This window comes from Hyla sarda, chromosome 9 (assembly GCF_029499605.1).
Source record: "Hyla sarda isolate aHylSar1 chromosome 9, aHylSar1.hap1, whole genome shotgun sequence".
Taxonomy (NCBI): Eukaryota; Metazoa; Chordata; class Amphibia; order Anura; family Hylidae; genus Hyla; species Hyla sarda.
This window is the reverse complement of record NC_079197.1, coordinates 24861760-24888888: the sequence shown is the minus strand read 5'-3', so window position 1 is coordinate 24888888 and position 27129 is coordinate 24861760. Positions and strand designations below refer to the sequence as shown.

At 44.9% G+C, this 27129-nt stretch overlaps 1 protein-coding gene across 3 annotated transcripts in view; it reads left to right on the top strand.

Moving 5' to 3' along the window:
- LOC130291079 (xenotropic and polytropic retrovirus receptor 1 homolog) overlaps positions 1-27129 on the top strand; it is a 105611-nt gene that overhangs the window by 43271 nt on the left and 35211 nt on the right. For all 3 annotated transcript variants that reach the window (XM_056539452.1, XM_056539453.1, XM_056539454.1), the window contains 2 exons: positions 614-763; positions 19555-19638. In XM_056539452.1, coding sequence (XP_056395427.1) covers positions 614-763; positions 19555-19638 — 234 coding nt within the window. The remainder of the gene's footprint in view (positions 1-613; positions 764-19554; positions 19639-27129) is intronic.

The window sequence follows — 27129 nt, the reverse complement described above, 5'->3', positions numbered from 1 at the left end:
CTTTACATTGCACGGATCCCTCAACATGCGATGGTTTCAACAAACGATGGTCCATTTGGAACGGATTACCATCGTATGTTGAGAGACCACTGTAATCCTGTCCGGCCGCAGCATCATCATTGTCCCAGCTGAAGCACAGGCATGGACAAAGTCCAGTAAGAGAGGGTTGGACTAGCACTCCTCTGTGCTCACTCCTGTCCTGTCTATCAGAATCTGAGTCTGCAGTGATTGGATAAAGAGACCCAGCACAGCACAGCAGACTCAGGGAGGAATTAAATGCATAGTGAGTGATGGCGAGCTCAGTGCTTGTCTCGGACACCCCCCCCCCCTTCCTGAGCAGTGGATGTCAGAATGAGTGAGCACCAGAACAGAAGGATTTGTGAGAGAAATATAGACAAATAAAAAAAGACATGTAAAGCATCTACAGTGAGTAACATATAGAAGCATTAGTTTTAATTGTGATATGACAGGTACACTTTAAATCTAATCCTGGACAATGGGAATTGGTCTACTGGGCACAAGTAATGCCCGCTTGGCCTGCAATGGGGGGAGAATTGTAAGTGTCGCCCTGGTTTATCACTACATTTTACTACTTTGCTTTTATTTTGGACAGAATTTAAATTTTACGGGGTTTGAGAAGATCACAGAGAAGCATGATGAACTGTTCGGCACACAGCGGGGATTGGAGTGGCGGGTGTGCTATGTGGATACGTCTCCATTTTCCACCAGTACAAAGACTGATCAGCTGATCCAGGAAGTGGAGGTAAGACTGACCGTTCGCAACGTACCTTATATCTGGGCTTCAGTTCTCTAAAATGTTACAAAATGATGACTGGGATTCTACTACAGACCCTAATATCAAATCCTCTCACCAGAAGTCATTAAACAGATCAAGATGGCAGCTGGCTTAAAGGGGTACTCCACCCCTAGACATCTTATCCCCTATCCAAAGGAGAGGAGATCGCGGGGGTCCCAACGCTGGAGACCCCTGCAATCATGACTGCGGCACCCCAGACATCCGGAGCACAGAGCAAACTTCGCTTCATGCCGGATGACTGGCGATGCAGGACGGAGGCTTGTGCCGTCACGGTCACACCCCGCTCGTGCCGTCACGGCAACGCCCCCCTCAATGCAAGTCTATGAGACGGGGGGCGTGACGGCGAGAGATGGAGATGAAAGAAATTTACAGGTGTAGGATTTGAAGGAGAAATCCGGCAAAAATAAACTAATCCTATAAGTAGCTGATCGCGGGGTGTCCGAGCGCTGGGACCTTCCGCGATCACGGGACCTGGTGCTCTGTGAATGAATGGAGGGCGTGCTGTCCGCCAGTAGACGACATGCGCGCCTCACTGAGAGAGCTAGGGTCCCTCTCACTGGGGGTCCCATCGGTCAGACCCCCACGATCAGCTACGTTCTCTTTTGCCGGAGTTCTTCTTTAAAGGGGTTATACAACCTTTTAAAACAATGTCCTATCCTCTGAGTTGGCCATCAGATCGGTAAGGGTCCGACACCCGACCCCCCCCCCACTGATCAGCTGTTGAGTGTAGAAGTGCACTTAAATGCAACAACGCTGCAGTTCCTCTCTCTACTACTACTAAAAGTAAGTCACGTGCAAGGACGAGGGCTTGTAAACATTTTTTTTCATATCAACTGGCTCCAGAAAGTTAAACAGATTTGTAAATGATAACAATAGAAGAATGTAGCATTCACTCACCGCAACAATGGTATCGATGTTCCCGGCTAGAGGGGATCGCGGGTCGGCGTCTTGTGGACTTCAGGAGCGCTCAGAGGCTACAACCGGTTTGTTTCACGCGCTGTTGCGTGCTTCGTCTGGCCTGACGAAGCGCGCAACAGCATGTGAAACAAACCGATTGTAGCCTCTGAGCGCTCCTGAAGTCCACAAGACGCCGACCCGCGATCCCCTCTAGCCGGGAACATCGATACCATTGTTGCGGTGAGTGAATGCTACATTCTTCTATTGTTATCATTTTGATACTTTACCTAGTTGCATGCACCCCGCAGGTATTACGGAGTAACTGGACCCTGAAAACTGCCGCAGACTCCTCGTATCGGTACCGCTCATATACAGAGTTGCTCTCCTTCTGTTTCTTTCTTCTTTTATGTGATAGATTTGTAAATTACTTCTATTAAAAATCTTAATCCTACCAGTACTTATCAGCTGCTGAAGTTGAGTTGTTCTTTTCTGTCTGAACAACAGTGCTCTCTGCTGACACCTCTGTCCATGCCAGGAACTGTCCAGGAGCAGGAGAGGTTTGCTATGGGGATTTGCTTCTACTCTGGACAGTTCCTGACATGGACAGAGGTGTCAGCAGAGAGCATTGTGGCCAGACAGAAAAGAACAACTCAACTCCAGCAGCTGATAAGTACTGGTAGAATTAAGATTTTTTAATAGAAGTATTTTACAAATCTGTATAACTTTCTGAAGCCAGTTGATATGAATTTTTTTTTCCACTAAAGTACCCCTTTAATAAGGCTAGAGCATTTTTAGGCCTTGCAGAGATCCCAGGCGTTGCCCCCTCCCCCCCAACGATCTGATATTAAAGTGCGAAGAGCCATCAATTTGAAGAAAGTTAGATGGCACGTGTGCGGTGCTATCTTTGTAAAAGGAAAAAAGATCATGGAAGCTACAGACGGCAGAGAGAGAAAAACTTATTGTTTCTTAAAGAGGTACTCCGGCCAGAATACATCTTATACCCTATCCAAAGGAGGCTGATGATAGCGGGGTGCTGTATGAAAGATTGCGGGGGTCCCCAGCGGCAGGACCCCTGCGATCAGGCATCTTATCCCCTATGCTTTGGATGTCTTAGGGCCGGAGTACCCCTTTAAGACTCTCCGTAAATTCACTTGTGTTGGCAACACAGATGTTCTGTTAATCAAACAGACAGACAGATTGACTGATCGATTGATTATATAATTATTATACATTAGTTTACGACTGCAACAATTACTATAAGGAAATATCCCTCATCTGGAGAGAGAATGAAATCTCCCGAGCAACATAAAGAATTGTCCCTGCAGCTGGTAAGAATAATGTATAAGACGGCTACATGGGGATGAGTGGGGAACCAGCAGGTGGCACTGTGCATAGTATGAGGGGAAAAGAATCACAGTACAGCAGTGGTCTCAAACTGTGGCCCTCCAGATGTTGCAAAAATTCTACTCCCAGCATGCCCGGACGGCCGAGGGCTGTCCGGGCAATGTAAGGCCCTGTTCTCAAGTGTCGGATGCAGGGCTGGTAAAACTGTAGGCAAAAGCTAATTTTGCCGCCCCCTTGACTCCGCCCATTGACTTCGCCCTTTGACAAGTCCCACCTTACTACTGGGGTGACACACTAACAAATTTCCTCTTCATGTAATCACTTTACTACTGACGTGACACACTGTAACAAACCTCCTCCTCATGTAATCACTTTACTACTGGGGTGACACACTGTAACAAACCCCCTCCTCATGTAATTACCTTATTACTGGGGTGACACACTGTAACAAACCTCCTCCTCATGTAATCTCCTACTACTGGGGTGACACACTGTAACAAACCTCCTCCTCATGTAATCTCCTTACTACTGGGGTGACACACTGTAACAAACCTCCTCTATATGTGATAACCTTACTACTGGGGTGACACACTGTAACAAACCTCCTCTATATGTGATAACCTTACTACTGGGGTGACACACTTATGGGAGATGTTGCCCCGTACCCTTGCTGTCCTGTCAGGCAGCCTCCTTCAGTGTCCCCAGGGCCCCTTGTACCTGTTTTCCCCCTGTACATATGTTCTGCAGTGTATTGTATTATATAATGTGTTGTATCTTTAAGAGTTATGTCATGTGATTGTTACCCAGGAGGTACCAGTGACCAGGTGACCCCAAGAGTGACCTATGGGCTCCCTGCTAGTCTCCCCATATAAGCCCTGGGTGGAGCTTCTCTCTCTCTCTTCTGCTGAGGTCCAGTGCAGTCTTGTCTAGTGTGTGTGTCCAGAGTGTTGGAGACCTCAAAGTCCAGTCCTGCAGCCTCCATCAAGTCAAGTAAGATAAAGTCCCAGCTTTATGAGTCAAGTCAGTCCCTGTCATCTGTCAAGTCAGTGTGGTCTGCATTCAATTGTCCAGTCCTACTACAAGTCCCAGCAAGCCCTTAAGGTCTCTGCATCACTGGTCACCTCCTTGGGCCCTGGCTGAACTGTATAGACTTTACCAGACTTTACCCCCTCAGCCCAACCCTATATAGGTGGTAATTAGCCACACAAGGGTCATTTCATTCCTAGCAGCCTCCCATGGTAAGTGAGCCATTACACCTTGTTCACACTGGTGTGGTGCTGTGCGGCGTCCATTGCTGCCGTGGCGCCGTGTCTGCGGGCGGGTGCGGCCCATAGACTGGTTTGAGTGGCATTGGGGCCGCTCTGCCAGTGGGTTGTTCCCCCCTGTGGGCACTGGTGTCGCGGCGGTGGTGGTCGCCGCCCAGTGCTACGCCATTTTATGCTAGGGACGTTAGGGACCCACTCTGAATAGGTGGCCTTGACGTGGCGAGTGGGCTTGTACTTTTTGATCAAAAATGTATACTAACAACCTGTTAGTTTTTGATATTACGCTGAGAAGCAATCAGATCATTATACAAGATTGTAGATGTGCGACCATGTCTGTTTCTTCCCGAATTCAGACTTTACCATCTGTCTACCCTCAGTAAAACTAGTGTTGTCCGTAACTTGATGTTGGAGTCATTATTGCCCCCGGGCCTAGCCCAGGATCCAGCGGTATGCCTTCAGGTGGCTATAGGCAAAACCCCGCCCTGGCGTCACGAATACAAGGGGTCAATGCCATCTGCCCCTAGGGTAACAACATCTGCCCTCATCACACTCCGCTACCACACACTGTAACAAACCTCCTCCACATGTAATCTCCTTACTACTGGGGTGACACACTGTAACAAACCTCCTCCTCATGTAATAATAACTAAGGTGCAGATTTCTTCACACAGAACAGGATAGCAGTGGCTGTGCAGAAATCATGTGACCTCCACTTCAGCTCAGCCCCGCCTCCTCCACAGCATCACACAGATGCCTGGAACCACTCCCCCCTTTTTTCCCCAACTTTGTGCCCTCCCCCACTATATAAATAATGACAGACACAGTGGGCTGGGTGGTGGTCACAGCTCCGTTTAATTAACAACAACACTAAAATGTGTAACCATAAACACTGCTTAGCGGTAACTATAGTTATAACCATAAGAGTGGTTTGACCTGCTCTCCGGCCGCGGCGGTATGCCAGCCGCCTTGTTCCCAACGGGTATGTAGCCCACGGCCCTCTACTCTCTCCAGGTCATCGTCTCTTCACGCCAGCTGTGACTTAGAAGACAACAAAACAAGAAAGAAAAGAAAAAAAACGCAAAAGGAGCGATATATATAAGAAGGCAATAAAATGAGATATATAAATTTCTTACAAATAACTTACATAAACAAATTATTATTATTTTTTTTTTTTATAACAGGGATAACGAAAACCTAACTTGCCGAACAACCGGCAAGCAGGTCAAGAAAAAACAAAAATACAGGGCGGGAACGTCTCGCTGTGCTGGTGAGGAGAAAAGAGGATGGGCAGACAGCAAGGGGTCCCTATTGTACCATATGGGAGTCGCCATAACGACCCTCCTTCCCCGAACCTGTGGGAGGGCATGTAACATACAACCACCAATTAACCCTACATGTCCCTGCAGTCAAGGGTACCTATGCCTATAACGGCCAGGTACCCCACACAACCATCTTTCCTATCCTGCATGGTGAAGCTCCGTCCCCAACACGTAACTGATCACATGATGGTGACATCATCAAAGGTCCTTCACCTGAAGCATTTAGTCACCCCGTCGGGGTAGGAGGTGGAAGGAAGGGTAAGCAGAATTCTGGGGTCGACTCCAGCCCTAGATAGTGGAGGAGTGTGCAGCGGTGTGCTGTGCTGTCTCCTCTATCAGGCCATCAGGAGCGCAGCACTATCACACACACAATAATAATTACTATGTATGTAATGTGACAGTGCTGCGCTCCGGATGGCCGCGTAGAGGAGACAACGCGCACCGCCAACTAAACAAAGACGAGGCGCGGCCCTCATCAAGATAGCGCTCTAGGCAGCGGCCTACTTTGCCTATGACACGAGCCGGCCCTGGTCGAAAGGGACATACATTTCAGTGCAGATTCTGCACCAACATCTGTGTTAAATCCAGTGACGATTTCTGCAACCATGTTCACTTATAGAAAATCTCAACATTTTTTTCCTTTGCTGCAGAAAAATCTTCTCCTCAAACATAAGTAGCATGGTACTAATTCCACATGGAAACCCTCAGAATAAGGCCCAGTAAATGTGCACACACACCCGCAGCACATCTGTGGCAGACAGTGTATAGCAGATCCGTGTAGGGCTGATATTTTTGTCCACTGCTCATCCAGTATGTGTGAACATACCCTAAAAATCAGTATCCACTTATTTCTTCACTGGACTAGCTAGAGGCACCCATCTTCTCGGGCCAATCGTGTACTTCAGCCCTAATCCAAATTGTGGGAAGAGGTGCCTTATACGTAAATTGCACCATATGTTTGGCTCACTTTTTGGATACAATAGTAATAAGATCATGGAATGCTGCTTTTGGTAGGATACTTTATATCGCATTACCTGGAACTCTCAAAGCAAACCAGTTGTTTCAATACCTTTTCAGGATAAGCCGTTGTGTGTGTACATGAGGAGCAGCACTATTTCTGGCCATTATATAACACTTTTATGTCATTTTTCACTAGTTTTCCCCTTCCATTTCTAATTTTCTGAGAAAGTGGGAAGAGAGGAGACCAATGTCTCTAATACATTGCACACACCCATAAGAGGAGATCCTACCGTCCTTTATCTCTCTAGTACACCCACAGAAGCATAAGTAGTATGGAGGACATTATAGAGCTGTACTGAGCAGCCTAAGGCTAAGTTCACATTGCCATTGTGCTCTGTCCTGCTAAGGGTCTGTTCGGCTCTTTTTTGCACCCCAAACATTTTGCACCCCAAACACTAGAATTGGGTCAGTCAGGGATCTGGTTGTTTAACAGAGTTTAGTGAAGAAAAGAAATCGTGCATGCACTATTTTTTTCTCAGTTAAAATCAACGGAATGGTCAATGGAGCTCCACATAGCAGAGCCCGACGGCAATGTAAGCTGAGAATTAAGAAAAGGCATGAGATCAAATACTCTATAAGTTCCTGTATTCTCTCTGTCTATTTGCTTCCTCAGCCACTGCCCCTCCTCTTCCTCTTCCCTGCTTCAATCTCCATAGACTTTTATGTAGAGAAAGGAAGGAAGGCGCCTCATGTGCGGGATCAGTAGATCTTGCAGGTGGGGGTAGGGGAAGGTGATTCCCAAGCCGCTTACCGAAGTAGGTTGTGCGCCCACACACAACAAGGTTAGGAGCAGAAGAGATATGAAAGCAGGTCCACTGCAGCCCTCCTGGGTAAGTGTAGAATCAAAGGCGAATGACCAGGGAGTCAGGAGTTTGTCTGGCGCAGAGAGGAACCATCAGACAGCCAAGTAAAATCAATGGATTTATTAGATGCAACGCGTTTCGCTGCGCATGCGCAGCTTCATCAGGCATGATGCCTGATGAAGCTGCGCATGCGCAGCGAAACGCGTTGCATCTAATAAATCCATTGATTTTACTTGGCTGTCTGATGGTTCCTCTCTGCGCCAGACAAACTCCTGACTCCCTGGTCATTCGCCTTTGATCATAGACTTTTATGGGCAGCAAGTAACTTGATCCCTCAGTTAGCTGATAGCCCATCTCCTGATCTGTTTTTTTGTTGTTGTTGTTGTTGTTGTTGTTTTTTTTTAGTAAAGGGTGAATTTAGAAGGAGGAGCAGTGTGAGAGAAGAGGGGATGAAGTGAAATCTTTCTCTAATAAGATACAGTATAAAGTTTCTTATATTCACTTGTACTATTGATTTATGCAAAATTTGTTGCATATTTGACTTGGAGATTCTCATTCATAAAATTAATAGGACCCCTGCTGGGCTGTAGGGATCATGGGAACAGCATGTGCTATGAACCAGGTTTGATTAGACATCTCGCCATACGTGAACACCTTGACCTTTTCCCCCCATCACAGTCCTGATGCCCGTACGAGGCTTTATCAGTTTCTGTCCAAATCCATCCCCATCCTGCTTTGTCTATATCCGTATACCATGAAATGCCGCCGTGACGTTCCATAAAGCGGCAGATCCGCAGCTTCTAATTTTCTATTCCTTTCATCTCCCTTTTGTGATGGTGTTATTGTTGGCTTGGACAAATGTCTAATCAAAGCACAGGACGGAGATAGCATTGTATTATTCTCCGCCGAGTCACACGACCCCCAAACAGCCCAATCTTCCCCAAGCCGCGTAATTTATGCTTTTTAACCGCTGCGTTGCAACCGAATGAGATCACATCAGCGCTTGGATTAATCCATCTCATAGAATTTTTTTTTTTTTTGGGGCCAATTCTTTTCCTTCCCCTGTACCGAGATCTAATTTCATTCTCAAACTTAAGCAAACATTTTTCTTTTTCGTGGAGAATGCTAATATCCCCGTGAACCGCCACAACTTGCCTTATTATAGGCTAATAAAATGTATTCAGGTCACTTTAGACCGTCCCCTCGCCTGGAATTTACACATCAAAAGTGTTATTCCTTGGCTGGCAATGATATTTCACTCTAGAACACCGTGTTAATTAACTGTGGAAAGTCTCACTCCGCTGTTATAAATAGGCAGAAGTGAATGTGTTCTAATTCAGCCCCGTACTTCACTGCTCCGCTCTCAATGTACCTATGTTAAGCTAAAAAGCTTCACAAGAGGGGTGATCGCGTGTTAACCCTCTCCGAGCTGAATCTGACGGCAAAGAGATAAGAGTGGAGACGTTCTCCAGGAATGGTGCATTGTGGGTTGGGTGATAATGGAATGCAAAACTCCTTGTGCGAGACATGAAGGAAGCGCCTACATTGCAGTCTCACACAAGAAGCTATATGTGAATTAAGCCTAAAGCTGACAATACACACAATAGCGGTCAACCGAATGATGATACGGCTGACAGCTATTTCTCCCAGCTGCCCTATCTCTATCGAAATGCCATGTCCAACGCACCCTGTCCAAGGCACCTCCTTGTACCTTGGAAACAAACCCTTTGACCCCATCTAGATTCATCCATGATCCACTGCACCATAAATATCCTAGTGGCAGTGGCCTATCTGCCATGGTAACAAAGGATCAGGTATGCCGAAACCCAGCATGCCCAAACCTTCATTTACTATGTTCATCAATATATTCAATCAGGAGGGAAGTCAGGAGGTTTCCATACAGCTCGACATACACTTAAAGGGAATGTGTCACCTGTGTTACTGGTTTCTATTTTCATTTTTGATTTATTTATTTAATGTTTTATTGTAAAATATTATGGGGGCTGCCATCTTGCATTAGCTGGCTTTAACAGCATTTAAAGGGGTACGCCGGGGAACTAAACCCATAGCCCATCCTTTCCAGTGGGGGGAGCGTTTGGCGGAATGATTTTTTCAGCCTATAGCTGTGTCTCCAGACACCCCCCATACACATGACTCTTCAGATGAGTGACCCTTTTGGTGGCTGCTCATCTCATGGAGAAAAAAAGGATCGGGCATGTTAAAATTCAACATGGCTAACCTTTCTCTCCACCAAAACCTGTTGTTGGATGAGAGTCTGTTAGGCACTATATACAATAAAGTGACAGCTGATCCTACTAAAATCAAAAGCTATACAGGACATTTATCTAATCTACATGGTTCCCAAACTGATTGTTACCGGAGCCCCACTTCTATATTGCTGTTAATGCTCCCAGTTGTTTGTAGTGATACCAGATCAAGTAACAGAAGCAGGGGAGCTGATCCTTGGAATAGCAGTAATTTCTAAATTGTGGAATCAGATATGGTCCTTTTACTCATTTGGCTGTGGTGTTCCTTGTCTCTGTGGGTACTTATTGTTAGGAGTCTGTGTAGTATATTATATTAGCAGACTACCCGGTGTTGCTCGGATAAGAAAAGCAACAATGAGGCTCTCGTTCTCATATCTTGTCCTCATATCTCAACCTCATATCCAGTTCTTATATCCTGTCCTCAAATCCTATCTTAATATCCCCACCTCATATCTCAACCTCAAATCCAGACCTCATATCCCGTCCCCGGCACTAAGGCTATGTTGACACGCCAGAATTTCCGCATGGAAATTCTGCATGTGTTTATTGCTTGATTAACTTCAATGGTATTCCGCAGTCCCATTCACTTTGCAGAGAAAATTCCGCATTCCCTGTTTTGCAAAAATATAGGTCATGTCCTATATTTTTGCGGAATTCAGGTGCGGAAGCAGGAAATTTAACAAAAGGAAATTTAACAAAAGCAATGAATGGCAAGGACCTTTTCCATGCTGTGATATGGATGGAATTAGTTCGGAAATTCTGCATGGATTCCGCATGAATTCCGCATAGATGCGGAATTCCGCGTCTGCGTCAATTTGGACGGACTTCCGCATCTTGAAGCGGAAATTCTGGCGTGTGAACATAGTCTAACTATTCTCTGCACCTGCCTGCCGGACAGTCCCAGGCAATCCCTGCTGCCTAAGAGTAGGAAATGTACTGGGACTTCAGACAAAAACCCTATCCTCACAAATGGGGGTGAATTAGGGTTAATTGAACTAGCCTATATTTTTGTTGACATATAAGTAACACGTGTACCAAGTTTCAGCATAATATCTCCAGCTGTTTGGAAGTGATACTGGAACATACATACAATTTGGGGCATAACTATAGGTGGTGCCGAGGCAGCAGTCACATCGGGGCTCTGTGATTAAGAGGGCCCCCAAGGCACCTTTGCCCCATAAGAAGACACGGGTAGTATAAATGGCACATGGTACACATGGGGTCCTGTAACACATTTTGCATTGTGGCCCGTAAGCTGCACGTTACGTCTCTGCATACACATGTTGACTTTTATATATTTATATATATATATATATATATATATATATATATATATATATATATTTAGATGAACCAGTCATATTTATATTCTGCAGAGAACGCACTGACCATGTTCCCTGTAATGGACGGGATCTACCGGCTTCTAAAAACTGTTAATCCTTGATACTAATATTACCCGGATCTGTGATGTTAATGTTACTACAGCTGATACTGAGACATGGCCTTTGCCCTTAATCTTTGCTAATAATAAAGCTGATTATTTTGCCATTAGATCCGCTACATGCTGTACATACATGCCCCTTAAAATATGGGTTGGAGTCGACCTATAGTATCTGTTATTATATTTTCTGCATGAATGAATTCTACAATATAGCATTATAGCATTGAAAGACACCTACCTTCCACTTATTTTAGAAATATTTTAGGAATATATGAGGAAATATCAAACCTATTAGATAATTTTTTTCCTCCCAAACAAAGATATTGGGGGCTCGTCCGGGATCTCCGTTACACATGTGGTTGTTAACAGTAGTGTAAAGTTTAGAACTATCTGGATGGGTATAAATGTTTTTTCCTAGTCCAATATAGCAATACATATCAAGCCATAGACATGGAGAAGACAAACTACAGATTTTCAAATACTATTGACCCCACTTATCCCTATTATAATCAACTACATCTTGTTGGGCCATGCTGAGATTTTTAGTCCTGTGAGAACTGATGCCCCCAGCTTCTCTAGAGGTAATATTTTATTTATAATTTTTTTATGGAAGAATCCTTGTACTTGTAGTCCTACAGCTGCCAGAGATCACTAACGTATCTGAGATGTGAATGTGGTATGGGGTGTGATGCAGGGCAGATGGAATCACCCTAGGGGCAGATGGCATTAACCCTTTGTATTTGTGTCACCAGGGCGGGGTTTATCCTCAATACCACCCGAAGGTATACCGCTGGATCCTGGGCTAGGCACGGGGGCAATAATGACTCCGATGCCAATTTATGGACAACGGTAACTTTACTGAGTGTCAGATGGTACAGTCTATATAGTGTAGCCGGGGCCCACTGAGGTGACCAGTGACTTCAGAAACCTTAAGGGCTTTCTGGGACTTGAAGTGGTTTTGGACAATTTAGTTCCGACCACGTTGACTTGACAATAGATGACAGTGACTGACGTGACTTGACTGGAGACAGACTAAGCTGGCACTTTAGCTTACTTAGATTTGTAGACTTGTGGCTGTAGACTTGACTTGAGGCTCCTTTGACTCCAGACTCTTAGGCTCGACTGCACCTCAGCAACAAGAGAGAGAAGAGACTCCTCCCAGGGCTTTTATGGGGGGAGACTCTGGTGGGGTCCCATTGGTCACCCTTAAGTCACCTGGTCACTGATACCTCCTGGGTAACAATCACATGACAACTGGTGATCACATGTTAACCTTTCTTAAAGATACAACATTCTTATATACATAACATAGGGGATAATACACAATTACAGTAGAAGAGATGGGGGGGGGGGCAGGGGACACTGCAGGGAGGTTGCCTGACAGTACAGCAAGGGTACGGGGTGACAACTCCCGTACTGGGTCACCACATGAATATTTAATAGAAGCATACCTTATGTACACCCATCTTCCTCTGTTTAGGGAATGTAAGGTGACGTATCTCTTGTGTAGCCTGACACCTGCTCTAGAAATACAGAAATCATGATTAATATATTTCCATACATACATAAATGTGTGAATTAATTTGCATGCATACATACATTTCCGCCATGATTCATATTAATGTGTCAGTACATAAAGAAGTAGCAGGGCTGCGGTTTCAGACGTAATCAGCTTTATTGCTCAGTCAGCACTTTGTGTCCTGGAATTACCGGGTCCCAGAGGGCGACGACAGCCGAGCAATGCCCGCCGCTTCTGCCATGGATTGATAATGTCTGTTCTATGCTGAAATTTCTGTCCAGGGTGGCATTGGGTTATTTCTTCATCGCTGGTTACATAGTGCAGATGCCGTGTCTATATAGGGATAAAGGAACTATGGCTATATGTGTAAAGGAACAAAAATTAAAGAGCTATTTCAGCTGTCCGGGCATGCTGGGTGTTGCAGTTTTGCGACAGATGGAGACACACTGTTTGGAAAACACTGCCTTGGGCCATGTTCACATGAAGGAATTTCTGTGCGGAATCCGGTGAAAAAATTCTGGCTTGAAAACTCTGTTGCAGCAGAGCCCTATTGTTTTCAGTGGGATCCTGCTGCTCCGTGCACATGGCTGAAACATTTACCGCGGAAATCCCGATTCCAGCCTCTGCCAAAAGAATTAACATATCTAGGAAGAAAAAAAAATTGTTAATCCTGAGCCTCCTGTTTCACAAATAGGATGTTGAAATTAACCTCTTGGTGCAATCTGGCAAGAATTTACGGCTCTGATGCTACCGTGTTTCCCCGAAAAGAGTACCTACCCCGAAAATAGGTCCTAGCTGGATTATCGGGGTGGGCTGCAATATAAGCCCTACCCCGAAAATAAGACCTAGACCAGTGGTCTCCAACCTGCGGACCTCCAGATGTTGCAAATGTTTGCAACATCTGGAGGTCCGCAGGTTGAAGACCACTGACCTAGACAATGCCCGGGCTGCAAATATTAAAAAACAAACTTTAACTTACCGTCGTCCTCCGTTCCCCCGTTGCTAAGGAACCGGCCTCCCTGTCCTCCGCTGTCCTGCTGCAGTCCTGGGGATGGGACGTCACAGAGCCTTCAGACTCTCACCGGCCGCAGCGATGTCCCGCCTCGGCCGATGATAGGCTGAGCCCACTGTGATGTAAGAAGCCGTCCGGCTTCTTAGATGACAGTCTGCTCAGCCTATCATCGGCCGAGGCGGGACATCGCTGCGGCCGGTGAGAGTCTGAAGGCTCTGGGACGTCCCATCCCCAGGACCGTAGCAAGAACAGCGGAGGGAACATGAAGCCTGAGGACGAAGGTAAGTTAAAGTTTGTTTTTTAATATTTGCAGCCCGGGCACAGGAATAGATACAGCGCAGCGGCTGACAATTATTTGCAGGGGGGAGGAGAGAAGCTGCGCTCGCGGGTGACAAATTATTAGTCCCCCGATGTGGGGTGCTGGGCTGATAAACCGGCGGGGGTGGAGGGGGGGGAGGGACGTTGGGGGGCAGAGCTGCGCCCATCACATGTTGATAATGAGGGGGGGTAAATACCGTGGAACCGCCATGTTGTTCAATGTGCATTCCGTACTGCCCTACCCTGAAAATAGGCCCTAGTGTGTTTTTTGTGGCTAAATTTAATATAAGACCCGATCCTATTTTCGCAGAAACACGGTATGTAGTTAGCAACAAGCTTTTTTAAATGTAAGCAACGTGAACACAGGAGCTGTGCCCGCATGGGCCATAGCGGGTAGCAGCTGTATGTTACAGGCCTGGGGAAGAATTACTTCCGATCCCGGTCATTGAGCTCACTACTATATTACAGTGGACCTCCAAGTTATAAGTAAACAAAGAACAAGCAGATACAGATAAAGCAAGTCTATATACCAGCAGAGAGCGCTGCCTGCTGGAGGCTGTATATCATTGTCTATGATGAGGACGGGAACTTCTTCAGAGTAACACAGGGTCCACAGCAGCAGCTCATCCTGGTACAGACAGTACAGGACAAGTAGCACCACAACGTACTATCGAGAGGCGCTACTAGGCATGAAATCAGGTTCAGTGGACATCTTGTCACAACCATAATGATGCGTACTATCGGACTAATGCATTATTTATTGCGCATATTGAAGATGCAACAGTTGAACATGGCTTTTTTTGAATTATCCCCCTTCCAAAAAATTTTTTATCAATAAATCCTATGTATCTCAAGGAGGAAGAGAAGATCCAGAATTTTCATCGCTTTTCACCAAATGAAAAGTGATTCAGATAATCACAAACCTCAGTTTGTAATGTAGCCAAAACACAACACAATTCAGCGATCTGGGACCCCTTCGTCAGATGAACTGGTGGAAAACCCGTGCATCTGACCAAGGGGTTCCAAAACCCTGAAACGTGTTGTTTTTGGCTACATAATAAATTATGTTTGTGATCATCTGAATCACTCATTTGGTGAATCGCAACGAAAATTCGGGATTTTCTCATCCTCCTTGACTCTGTGCATCTTTGCAGACATGGCCTGAACCAGATTTTTCAGCGTTGGGGGACCCCTCGGATAGATTTGTTTGCATCCAAGGTGAACAGAAAACTAGAGAGGTTCTATTCCCTGTCCCCGACAGACGATCCCATGGGGATAGATGCCTTTTCTCAGCGCAAGGGACTCCTTTATGCCTTCCCTCCAGTCAGGATGCTCCCGAGGGTCTTGAGAAAAATCTGAGAGGACAAGGCAAAGGTAATAGTCATTGCCCCATTCTGGCCCCAGAGGGTTTGGTTCACACTAGTGAGAAAGATGTCCATTGCAACCCCTTGGATCCTTCCGGAAACCCCGAGCCTTCTACATCAGGGACCAGTATTGCATGCCGAGACCTCCAATCTTCATCGACGGCTTGGCTGTTGAAATTGGGATCCTAGCACAGAGGGGTCTTTTGGACCATGTAATCACTACTCTACTAGCAAGTAGGAAGAAGGTAACCTCTCAAATTTACTTAAGAACATGGAAAGCCTATGGTAGATTTGTACAAGACCCTATTGATGTGCTTAGGTCCCCCGATATCTAAAATTTTTTAGATTTCTTGCAGGCGGGCTGGATAAACATCTTAGACCTGGCACTTTGAAGGTTCAAGTATCTGCCCTTAGGATAGGGTGGTTTTGTCTCCAAATCCGGCTTTCCTCCCTAAGGTGGTCTCTAGGGGTGGGAATTGGCAAGAATCTGGCCATAAGATATGTATCACGAAACACATATGATAATACAATATATCCAGATTCTGTCTCAAAGACGATATATTGCAGGGTTTTTATGGTCATGTACGACTCTGGATGTCCAAGCATCACATGTCAAAGCCACTCTCCCGGCAGAACTCAATTCATCCAGCACAGTCATTTTTACATCTTTGTACATCTTGGGTAAGGCGATGAGTTGTCGGGAGGGTATGGCGTAGCGGGGCTCCAACTCGTTCACCATACTATGAAAGTCCTCATTCTCCACCACACTAAAAGGGCGCAGGTTTTTGAAAATGAAATGGAGGACAGACTGTGTTATTCTTGTTGCACGAATTGAGCCTGGTGGAAACTTGGCTGAATTAGCTTGTTCAAGAGTCATCTGAGATGCGGAGGTAGCTGCTTGTTTTACGTTTACCGCAATGTCGCCATGATGCCAGGCCATGTAGGTTTGTCATGTTCCCACAGTATTTGATTTTTGCATGATATATATTGCACACATCGTGGCTCTTGTCGTATTCCTTGCTCCCTGGTTTATTATAGAAGCCAAAATGAGTCCAAATGGCCGCTATGTTTGAAGCAGCGTTAACTCTGCAGCAGCTACCGCAAGACTACAGAGCAAACAGGCAGGAGACCATACGTAGGACGACTCTCGCGGGATCTCGTTGTTTCTCTGCTGTGGGTGGGACAGAGCTGGTGAGTAACAGGCTCTTGTGCGGTACTCTGCCAACTAGTGGTCGGGAGTTTAACCCCTTAACGACCATGGACGTGTATACTCGTCCATGTGCCCTTAACGGGGTATGGCGAGGGCTCCTGACTCGAGTCCGCATAATACCAACTGACCCCTAGCTAATTCCTGTAGCTGGGAGCGGCGTTAATAGCCGACATGCAGCAATCGCCGTGGCCGGCTATTAACCCTTTAGATCGCCGGGGGGCGATCCACTGCTGAGGTAGCCGGAAAGCTTGCCTCTCGTCCTGCTGCTGCTGCGGCTTTGACAATGATAAAGCCTGGCAGGACCAGGCTTTATCAATCGAGCGCAGAGCACACAGATCATTGGGGTTTTATGGAACCACATTGATCTGTATGAGGAATCAAATGATTCCTCCTAAAAGTCCCCTAAGTGTACTAAAAGTGTAAAAAAAAAAAGGAAAAAAACACACACACACATTAACTGCTTCCTTATTAAAAGTTAAAATCACCCCCCTTTTCCTAAATTCCATATAAAAATATATAAACATAATAAAAATAAACATATGTGGTATCGCCGCATGTGTAAATGTCCAAACTATAAAAGTATATAATGAATTAAACCGCATGGTCAATTGCATACGCGAAAAAAAATCCAAAGTCCAAAATTGAGTATTTTTATACCATAAGAAAATGAGTAAAAAGCGATCAAAAATTCCGATCAAAACCAAAATGGTACCAATTAAAATTTCAGATCACAGCGCAAAATATGAGCCCTTATATAGCCCCGTACGCAGAAAAATAAAAAAGTGATAGGGGTCAGAAGAGGACAAGTTTAAATGGAAGCCCCCAAAAGTTACAAAACGGCCTTTTTTCTTTAATTTTGTCGCACAATGTTTTCTTTTTCCCATTTTGTTGTAGATTTTTGGGTAAAATGACTGATGTCATTACAAAGTAGAATTGGTGGTGCAAAAAATAAGCCATCATATGGATTTTTAGGTGCAAAATTGAAAGGGTTATGATTTTTAAAAGGTATGGAGGAAAAAACGAAAGTGCAAAAACAGAAAAACGCTTGATCCTTAAGGGGTTAAGTGTTATACAAAAGTGAAATACAGTAAATGTTACTTATAAATAGTTTATATAAGATCGATTTGAACATATTTTGAATCGATACTAATATTGTCTAATGAAATATCGTGATATTTTACAGAATCCATTTTTTTTTTACACCTCTAGTGGTCTCTGACTTCCACAGGACTCAGGTTGTTACCTTACCTTCATTCTGTGACAATCCTAAAAATGATAGGGAAAGAGAAATCCACTGAATGGATGTTAGGAGGTGTTTGCTTCATTATTTGAAGGTGTCCAAGGAATGGCGGCTATCACCACAACTGCTTCTTCAGCTTCAGGGGGCAAACAAGGGTAGAGCCGCTGCCCCGATACTGTGGGTAGGTGGATAAAACAGTCCATGCAACTAGCTTACTCTTCGGCGGGTTTAGACCCCCATCGGAGTTCACAGCTCACTCTACCAGATCAGTTTCGACATCCTAGGCAGAAAAGGCCTCAGCCTCCATACAGCAAAGTTGCAGAGCAGCCACTTGGAGTTCCCTAATACCTTTTACAGGCACTATAGATTGAATCTGATGAGAGATGAAGATCTCTCATTTGGTTGTAAAGTACTCCGGGCCGTAGTCTCCCCCTGAATAGTCTATTCTACTCTCCATGGGTGCCGTCGTGGGCGATAGGAAAAACATAAATTACTTTTACCGGTAATTGTTTTTCTTTGAGCTCACGACGGCACGCACTAATACCCTCCCATGTTATATATAAAAAAAAAATTAAAATGTGCTTTAGAAAGAAAACAAATACATATATATATATATATATATATATATATATATATATATATATATATACATAAAAAAGAGAGAAAAAAGATTTTAGTATAAAAGATTCTAGTTTGTGTGTTACTTATTGAAGATTCTGGTAGTTACTTCTTGATACTTGCTTAAGAACTGGGTAATAGCAGCCTATGTCATCCTTGTATGCAAGTTGTTCCTGTTCCTGTCTCGCGAATGAGGGGGCGGTCTCTCCACGGGTGCCGTCATGGGCTCAACGAAAAACAATTACCGGTAAGAGTAATTTATGTTTTTCTAGATATATAACATATCTCAAGATGGCGCCTCTAAAGACTACAATCCGTCCTGCAAAAACCAGGCTTATCTTAAAATGTGATGACAAAACAAAAAATAAATAAAAAAAAAGGAAATTTTGTATGAGGGCATGTTCACACAGGATTGGCATGCTGCAGTTGCCTATTTAGGTTAAGTGGGAAAATCCGCAACAGATCTGCAGCATTTCAATCCTGAGCACATACCTGTGCTTTTATTTTAAAAGTATAAAAACAATAAAAAAAAAAAAAATACTGTAGAAATTTCATATAGGTTAGATAAAGCCGTGATCCAGCTGGTTCTGTATAACACAAGAGGTGGGATAGGGCCCAGCGAATGCGTTAAATGGATCTATAGACCATCACTTACCTGACTGGGGCCAAACGTTTTGGCTTTTGTTCAGGACTTATGCATCAGGGTTTGCTGGATAGAAAAGCGCTGACTTCTGTGAACCCTGTGTGCCATAAGTTTTTTTTTTTTTTAAAGATGGTGTCACTAAGTGGCATATATATATATATATATATATATAGTACCTATACGTTGGGGACCCTCGACTTAGTGTGAACGTAGCCTATAGCTGTAATCGTACTAACCCACAGAATACAAAAATCATGTCATTAATACAACACTATGAACAATGCAAAAACAAATCCCATAAATGAATGGCATCATTGGAGTTTGTCTATGGTAAAGTGATGGTGCGCCCCCTGTAGGATTAGGACAATATGATGGAGGGTTGGTCAGTGTATTTGTCTTTTTAGGTTAATGACTTGTGTCCCTGTTACTATTCATTCTGTTTTTTTTTCTTTCTAAGACCCTTTTTACTAATCGTCTGGAACAAGGAGACAGGCAGAAGGCAATGAAGAGACTGCGGGTGCCACCGCTTGGCACTGAGCAGGTGAGTTTACAGCACAACTATCAAATGAAATGACTGTGGTGAGCCACGGTGAATGGCGGGACCATGGGGTGTAGCGGTGTAGGTGGATGATGCAGATGGTATTAACCCCAGGGGCAAGGTGTTATTAACCCCTAATGTTCGTGATGCCAGAGTGGTTTTTGGGTATCGGGAACCACCCAAAACGATATCCCCGTTATCCCAATGGCTAGGCAGTGAAATGAGAGTCCACAACCAGGCAATGGTTTAACGAAGGCTTTACTGAGGTCAGATAGTTGTTATAGTCTCTACAGCTCGGCCAGAATCCAAAGAGGTGGCCAGGAATACAGAAGGACCTCACAGCTTGCTGGGACCAATTATACTTGTAATAGACTTTAGATGCTTGACTTTAGACTTGACTGGACTGTAGGCAGTGACAGCAGACATAGACTTGAAGTGACTGTAGATTTGATGCCTTCCAGGTAGCTGGACACTAGCACTGAGACATCTGGTCTCCACTGTTCCCCAGAAGCAATGATGGTAGAAGAGCAAAAGAGGCAGATTGCAGCACCTCCTTTCCTTATAAAGAGGGGCTGTGCCTGAAGCCCATAGGTCAAGCTGCAGGTCATGTGTTTTACTGGTGCTCTCTGGGTAACATGTGATAACATAACATGTGACATCTCAAAGGTCCCTTAGACAATTACATTAGTCCTCCAAAGGTCCTTTAACCACTTAAGGACCCAGGGCGTACCTGTGCGTCCTGAGTCAGCTTTCATTCTAGAACGCGGGGCCACGACCGGGACCCGTGGCTAATAGTGTGCGGCACCGCGATCTTTTAACCCTTTAGACATCGTTTTTATCATTATCACTATAGGATGACCCATCTAGAAGAGTTTCTTAGCAACATGAACCTGAGCCTCCAGAACAAGTGAGCTAGTCCTAAGAGAGAAGTTTTTCCAAGCCCAACTAGTACAGAGAAAGAAGTGTTGTTTGTCCTAAGGATTCATATGCAGTTGAGAACTGCACATACCTGGGCCACATTCCCTGTTGATACGTCAAGTCGTTGGGGCCGTCTCGCTCCCATGGACACCGAGCCTGCTTCTCTCACCGCTAGTTTTAGTGGTTAGTTGGGTTCTGAACACTCAGACCCCAACCAAAGAGGCCAATTTTTTGTCTCTATAACATATCAAACATTTTTTGTAATAGAAGTATACTTAACTAGTTGCCACCTTTTCAAGTGGCCTAAGATTTGAACCGCGCTTACCTCTCGGGGGCTTGAAGGTGTCCTCCTGCCATGTGCACCATATATGCAAGATTTGACAGTTTTCCTAGAAACGTAGTCATGAAGACCAACAAAGGTGCTAGGCAAGGGATATCCAGAGTGACGGGAGCAACTCTGTAAGGTGCGTAAAGGTAAAGCGGCTGCAACAGTGGTACTAGTGAAAGTGGACAGTCACTTTGGCGCCATCTGGCTCTGGTGGAACGTCTAGGTTATCTTAAGGTCCCTGCACCTGGAGTAAGGAGTACAGTGGAGGTCAATTTCAAGGTTCGGTGTCATTACTAGGGAAGCCCCTCTTACAACAGTTGAGCCAGCATGGTAACGACATCATCAAAACTACCAATCATGATGTGTAAGAAGCATAAAAGTGCTATAAAATAGTTCCAGTTGTATTAAAGCACCAATAGAGTAGCAATTGCTACATATATGCCAGCCATAGCGCCTTAAAAACTATATAGGGGGAGATTTATCAAAACCTGTGCAGAGAAAGAGTGGTGCAGTTGCCCATAGCAACCAATCAGATTGCTTCTTTCATTTTCCACAGGCCTCTTTAGAGGCCTGTGGAAAATGAAAGAAGCAATCTGATTGGTTGCTATGGGCAACTGCACCACTCTTCCTCTGCACAGGTTTTGATAAATCTCCCTCATAGTGATCTCTAATAGAAACATATGAGCACCCAAAAGGCAGTCATTTGAATGTAGCCATCTCTTCCTGTGCCAAACTCTGCTATCAGGGATCTAAAAACAAATCTGGTATAAAAGATCACTTTATAGAGGTGGTAAAACTGCTTGTGATCATAATCTCAGTATTTCCCTATAGGGGAAAATAACTTGTGGTTAGCTGTAACTTCCCCCTATAAATGTCATGACATTCATATCATATGATCTGTGTCAGGATAGAATTATGTTGTAGTTCTCTCTTCTGCCAATAGATGCTGCTGTGACCTTGAACTCTGACTTGACAAAGGTTAAAGAGAATTTTAACCTAAAAATTGGTCATTTACTAGTCTGGCTGCAAAAAGTGAGGTTCTCCTGCTTTTTTCTGTTGGGATCTTTTCCCAATTTTGGAAACAAATATAAATCGGGAGACACAAATGTAGCCAATGTTCTTTTAAAAAATTTTTTTTTTTTAGATAATTGCTAATTTAGTAATTTTTCATCATAACATATAAAAGTAAAAGACATGTACAATGAACGGAAAAAGAAGGAGAACGGATCCAGCTCAATGCAGGTCAAATCAAGTTTAATCCATAGGACAAGGAAGGAACAAGTAACGCGTTTCGAGCGCCATGCGCGCTCTTAGTCATACCATGTACAATGAACGCAACACAACGTGACTTGATATCACACATGCAAGTACATAAAAAAAAAAAAAACATTGTACATGAAAGTAACTGTGAAAATTAACAAGAAGAGAAATGATCTAATATCCTAATTAGATATGGAGTCAGTCAAAGTAACATCTAATGATGCCAATGAATGAGTATGGAGACCAATATAAAAGTCAAACAACAGATAATGAAAACACAATTGGAAGTCTAAGTGGTGAGTAGCAATAAACAATACGTTAGGGAAATTGTGAGAAAATGGATCCCCACTGGAGAATAAAATAGTAAAATAAAAAAAGAGAGGAGAAAAGAAGGTAGAGAAGGAAGAGCAGGATCTCACACGGTCAGAGCAAAGGAATCGTTATCAGCGGGTTACCGATCATTTAGGGAGTCATCATATTCCTTCCAGGACCTCCATGTCCCCTGGAAAATATGTAATTTGTTGTCAAAGATCTCTGACAGGCGTTCCATCCTGCGAATCATTCTCTGAGAGCTTGGAACGAGGGGATTTCAGGACATTTCCACCAGCGAGCGATAAGACACTTAGAAGATGTTAAAAGATGTAAAAGCAATTATGGTGAATTGGTGGATATACCAGGGGTGGGAGATCCAGGAGATATGTGGTCGGGTGGAGAGGAAGGTGGACGCTAATAACCTGTCTGATCAAAGATTGGACCTCTAACCAGTAGTGTCTCAATGCGGGACAATCCCAGAAGATATGTTGGAGAGAGCCAGTTCCAGACTGACATCTCCAACATAGAGGAAGACATTTTTTTTTACCAAAAATATATACTAACAGCCTGTTAGTTTTTGATATTATGCTGAGAAGCAATCAGATCATTATACAAGATTGTAGATGTGCGACCATGTCTGTTTTCTACCCGAATTCACCCTCCAACATAGAGGAGACACTTGTGGAAATCGATGATGTTATTTTTCAGGGGTATGGTACCAGAACATTAAAATTTTATATTGGTTCTCTCGGTAAGAGATGCAAGAGGAGGATTTGGCATTTTCTTAATAATGGATCTTTATGTATTAATGATATTATCATGTTCAATGACATTATTACCAATTTTCTACTGCTTTAAAAAAACAGTAAACGCTGGGAAGAGTTGAGCAAATCTATTGGCCAATTTCCAATGAGTCTCCCGTCAGTTCATTTGGTCTTGTAAAACTCATTCTTTCTAAGGGTTACGATTCCCTGGAGAAGTTTGTAATGAAACTCTGGACTGTATTGGGGAATTAGGACACTTAGGACTCGCTGATATGTCCAGTGATAGTCAGCTATTCCCTCCTTTCCTAAAAAGAAGCGGAGAGAAACTGATGCTAGAACTAATTCCATTCATTCGAAAGGGACAGTTCACATTCATCCGGCGTCTCAAGACTCTTGGATGCACCCAATTTTAAAGCATAAAAATCTAGAAAATAAAGATTCTGAACCAAATACAATGTAAAGTATAGGACAGTGATCTTCAACCTGCGGACCTCCAGATGTTGCAAAACTACAACTCCCCGCATGCCCGGACAGCCAACGGCTGTCCGGGCATGCTGGGAGTTGTAGTTTTTCAACATTTGGAGGTCCACAGTTTGAAGACCACTGGTATAGGAGGTAATACTCACATGTCCCCGCCGCTCCGGACCAGTCACCGCTCGTCACCGCTGCCCTGGATGTCGCCCTCCATCGCTGTCGCTGAGTCCCCGGTGTTTTCCCCTCACTCCGGAACATCTCTGCTGCACGGTATCCTCGCTCTCCGTCACCGCCATCATGTCGCTACGCACGCCGCTCCTATTGGATAATGGGAGGGGCGTGCGCGACGAAAGTCATGACGACGAAGCAGAGCGCCGGCAATGCAGGGGATCCCGGCACGAAGCAGACACCGAGGAGGCAGGTAAGGTCCCTTCCGGTGTTCTGTAAGCTGTTCGGGAGGCCGCGATTTCACCGTGGCGGTCCCGAACAGCCCGACTGAGCAGCCGGGTTAGTGTCACTTTCGCTTCAGACGCGGCGGTCAGCTTTTATCGCCGCATCTGAAGGGTTAATACAGGGCATCACCACGATCTGTGATGTCCTGTATTAGCCACGGGTCCCGGCCGTTGATGGCCGCAGGAACCGCCGGTTTTAATGTGTATTTGCCGTATAAGACGCAACAACTTTCCCCCCCCAGTTTTGGGGAAGAAAAAGTGTGTCTTATACGGCAAAAAATACGGTAACTTAAAGGAGTGTCCGGCAGAAGATGCCCAGGCTGTCTGTTATACAATAAAGTAAACCTGAGCAACACTTTCTCCTGCCCGCTCTGGCCGATGCCACACGTCAAGATGGGTCCAAAGATGGGACGTGCGTCTATCAACATTTATGACCTTTAGATTAGACTTGGTTCTGTTGGACGTCTCAAATGGAGAGGTAAAAGCGGGTTTTCCTAAGGGCGCACACCGCTACAGTAGGTTAAAACCGTGGACATCAATAGTAAAATAATAAAACGGCTTTATTATTGTTTTATTATTTTACTATTGATGTCCGTGGTTTTAACCTACCGTAGCGGTGTGCGCCCTTAGAAAAACCTGTTTTTACCTCTCCGTTCGAGCCGTCCAACGGAACCAAGTCTTCTCTGCAAACTCCGTGCATCTACGGAACCGGGTCCTGGCTGCCACGCAACTACTCCTGTTTATGCGCAAAAAGGTGTTGAACTCTGAGCCCAACACGTCCAGGTACGTGGGCATTTTACAAAGTGAAAACTGTTATTGTATTGCCCTTGGTAACGGCACAAAGATGGCGCCACCACTGTCTGTTTTTTCTTTCCATATAAACCTGCAGATCCTTTAGATTGAAACAGATAACAGCTACATTTAGTTAGTTGTCCTTACTGGAGATAAAATAGGGAACTAAACTACGAACGGAGAAATAACTGGTTAACCCATCGGCCTCCATAGTCTGGAGTTATCAAGCAGCTGCCTAGAACGATGCACAGTGATAATCCCAGTATTTATTGAGGCAAAGTCATGGAAGAAAGCCTGATGTTTTATAGTATTCATGGCTCAGGAGCTGCTCCAGCGAGGCATGGCGAGAGATCAGATGTTAGAATCAGCCCTGGCATCTTGTTTTGGTGCTCCGCTCCTCTGCCAGTCATTTTACTGTCACACATGCAGTACATGGATCCGTGTAAAGCAAAGTTACTTTAAGTCAAAACGCCAAAAAGGGAAGGAGATATGCTCATATATGTATGGGGTCCTGTGGTAAACACTCTAACTATAGAACCAAAAAAGGGGAAAAGAAACCACTTGAAAGCGGACCATGTATAAAATAAAATACATTTTATTTAGGATAATTCAAAGACATGTAAAAATACACACACAGCGTGGACAAACAAAAGTGGGAACCAGGGAGCAGGGGGAGACAAAGAAGGGGGTAAAAAAAAAAAAAAAAATATATATATATATATAGTCCAGGTGTGCTAAACAATAGTGCAAAAAGACAGGTATATCAAAGTGAAATTGAAGAGATTATATACACATAAGACACATATAAGGGCAACATTGCCTCATAAAAATAATAAATATTCACTTGTCAATTGCAGTGCAAATCACATGATTAAAGTGCCAAAAAACGTGCAAAATAGATAGATAAGACCAATATGTTTAAAAAAGCACACAAAAGTGGATTGCAATGAGAATCACATGTAATAGTGGCATGAATTAATAGAACTCCCTCCGCTCCCCAGTTACCCACCAGACCTCCAACGCGTTTCACCCAGCGGGGCTTTGTCCAGGACATGCTGGGAGTTGTAGTTTTTAAACATCTGGAGGTCCGCAGGTTGAAGAACACTGTGGCCTTCGTCATCATCCAGACCCCCCTTTAGTTTTCTACTCACCTCCCCTCGGTGGGAAGGAAGGGTGAGCTGGTCCGGGCCATCTATGCTGCAGGGACCGTCTGGTGGGGAGGGTTAGTCGTTCCGGGCTGTCCATTTTCACCACGAGGCCCTCTTCTCCGCTCCGGCCCCGGACTAGTGACGCTGCCTTGATGGCGACACACAGGGACGTCCGTACACAGCAGACATACCTGCGCATGAACGTCCCTGTGCGTCGTCGTCAAGGCAACGTCACTAGTCCAGGGCTGGGCCGGAGCGGAGAAGAGGGCCTCCCGGTGAAGATGGGACAGCCCGGAATGACTAACCCTCCCCACCGGACGGTCCCTGCAGCATAGATGGCCCGGACCAGCTCACCCTTCCTTCCCACCGAGGGGAGGTGAGTAGAAAACTAAAGGGGGGTCTGGATGATGACGAAGGCCACAGTGGTCTTCAACCTACGGACCTCCAGATGTTGCAAAACTAGAACTCCCAGCATGCCCGCACAGCCGATGGCTGCTGGGAGTTGTATTTTTGCAACATCTGGAGGTCTGCAGGTTGAAGACCACTGAGAAGGGATTCACAGGCGGTGATGATGAAGGGGGGGGTAATGATGACAGGGGTCTGAATGATGACAGGGGGGGGATGATGACAGGGTGATGATGACGGGGGTCTGGATGATGACAGGTTGATGGTGACGGGGTGATGATGACGGGGGTGATAATGATAGGGTGATGATGACGGGGGAGTTAATGACGGGGGTCTGGATGATGACATGGGGGGGGGGGGGGATGATGTATTTCCCACTCTAGGCTTATAGTTGAGTCAATAACTTTTCCTGGGTTTTTGGGGCCTCGGCTTATATTCGGGCCGGCTTATACTTGAGTATATATGGTAGGTGTTTTATTCTTCTGATTGGTGGGCCATTGATCTAACATTTATAGTCTACCCTAAGGATAAAGATCCCAGAAAACCCCTAACAAGCAGCAGCCATTTTGTTAAGGACCCATAATGCACTGCAGGCCCCTCTGGCTACAAAGCGGTCCCAGACACACCTTCATCGAGTCGCA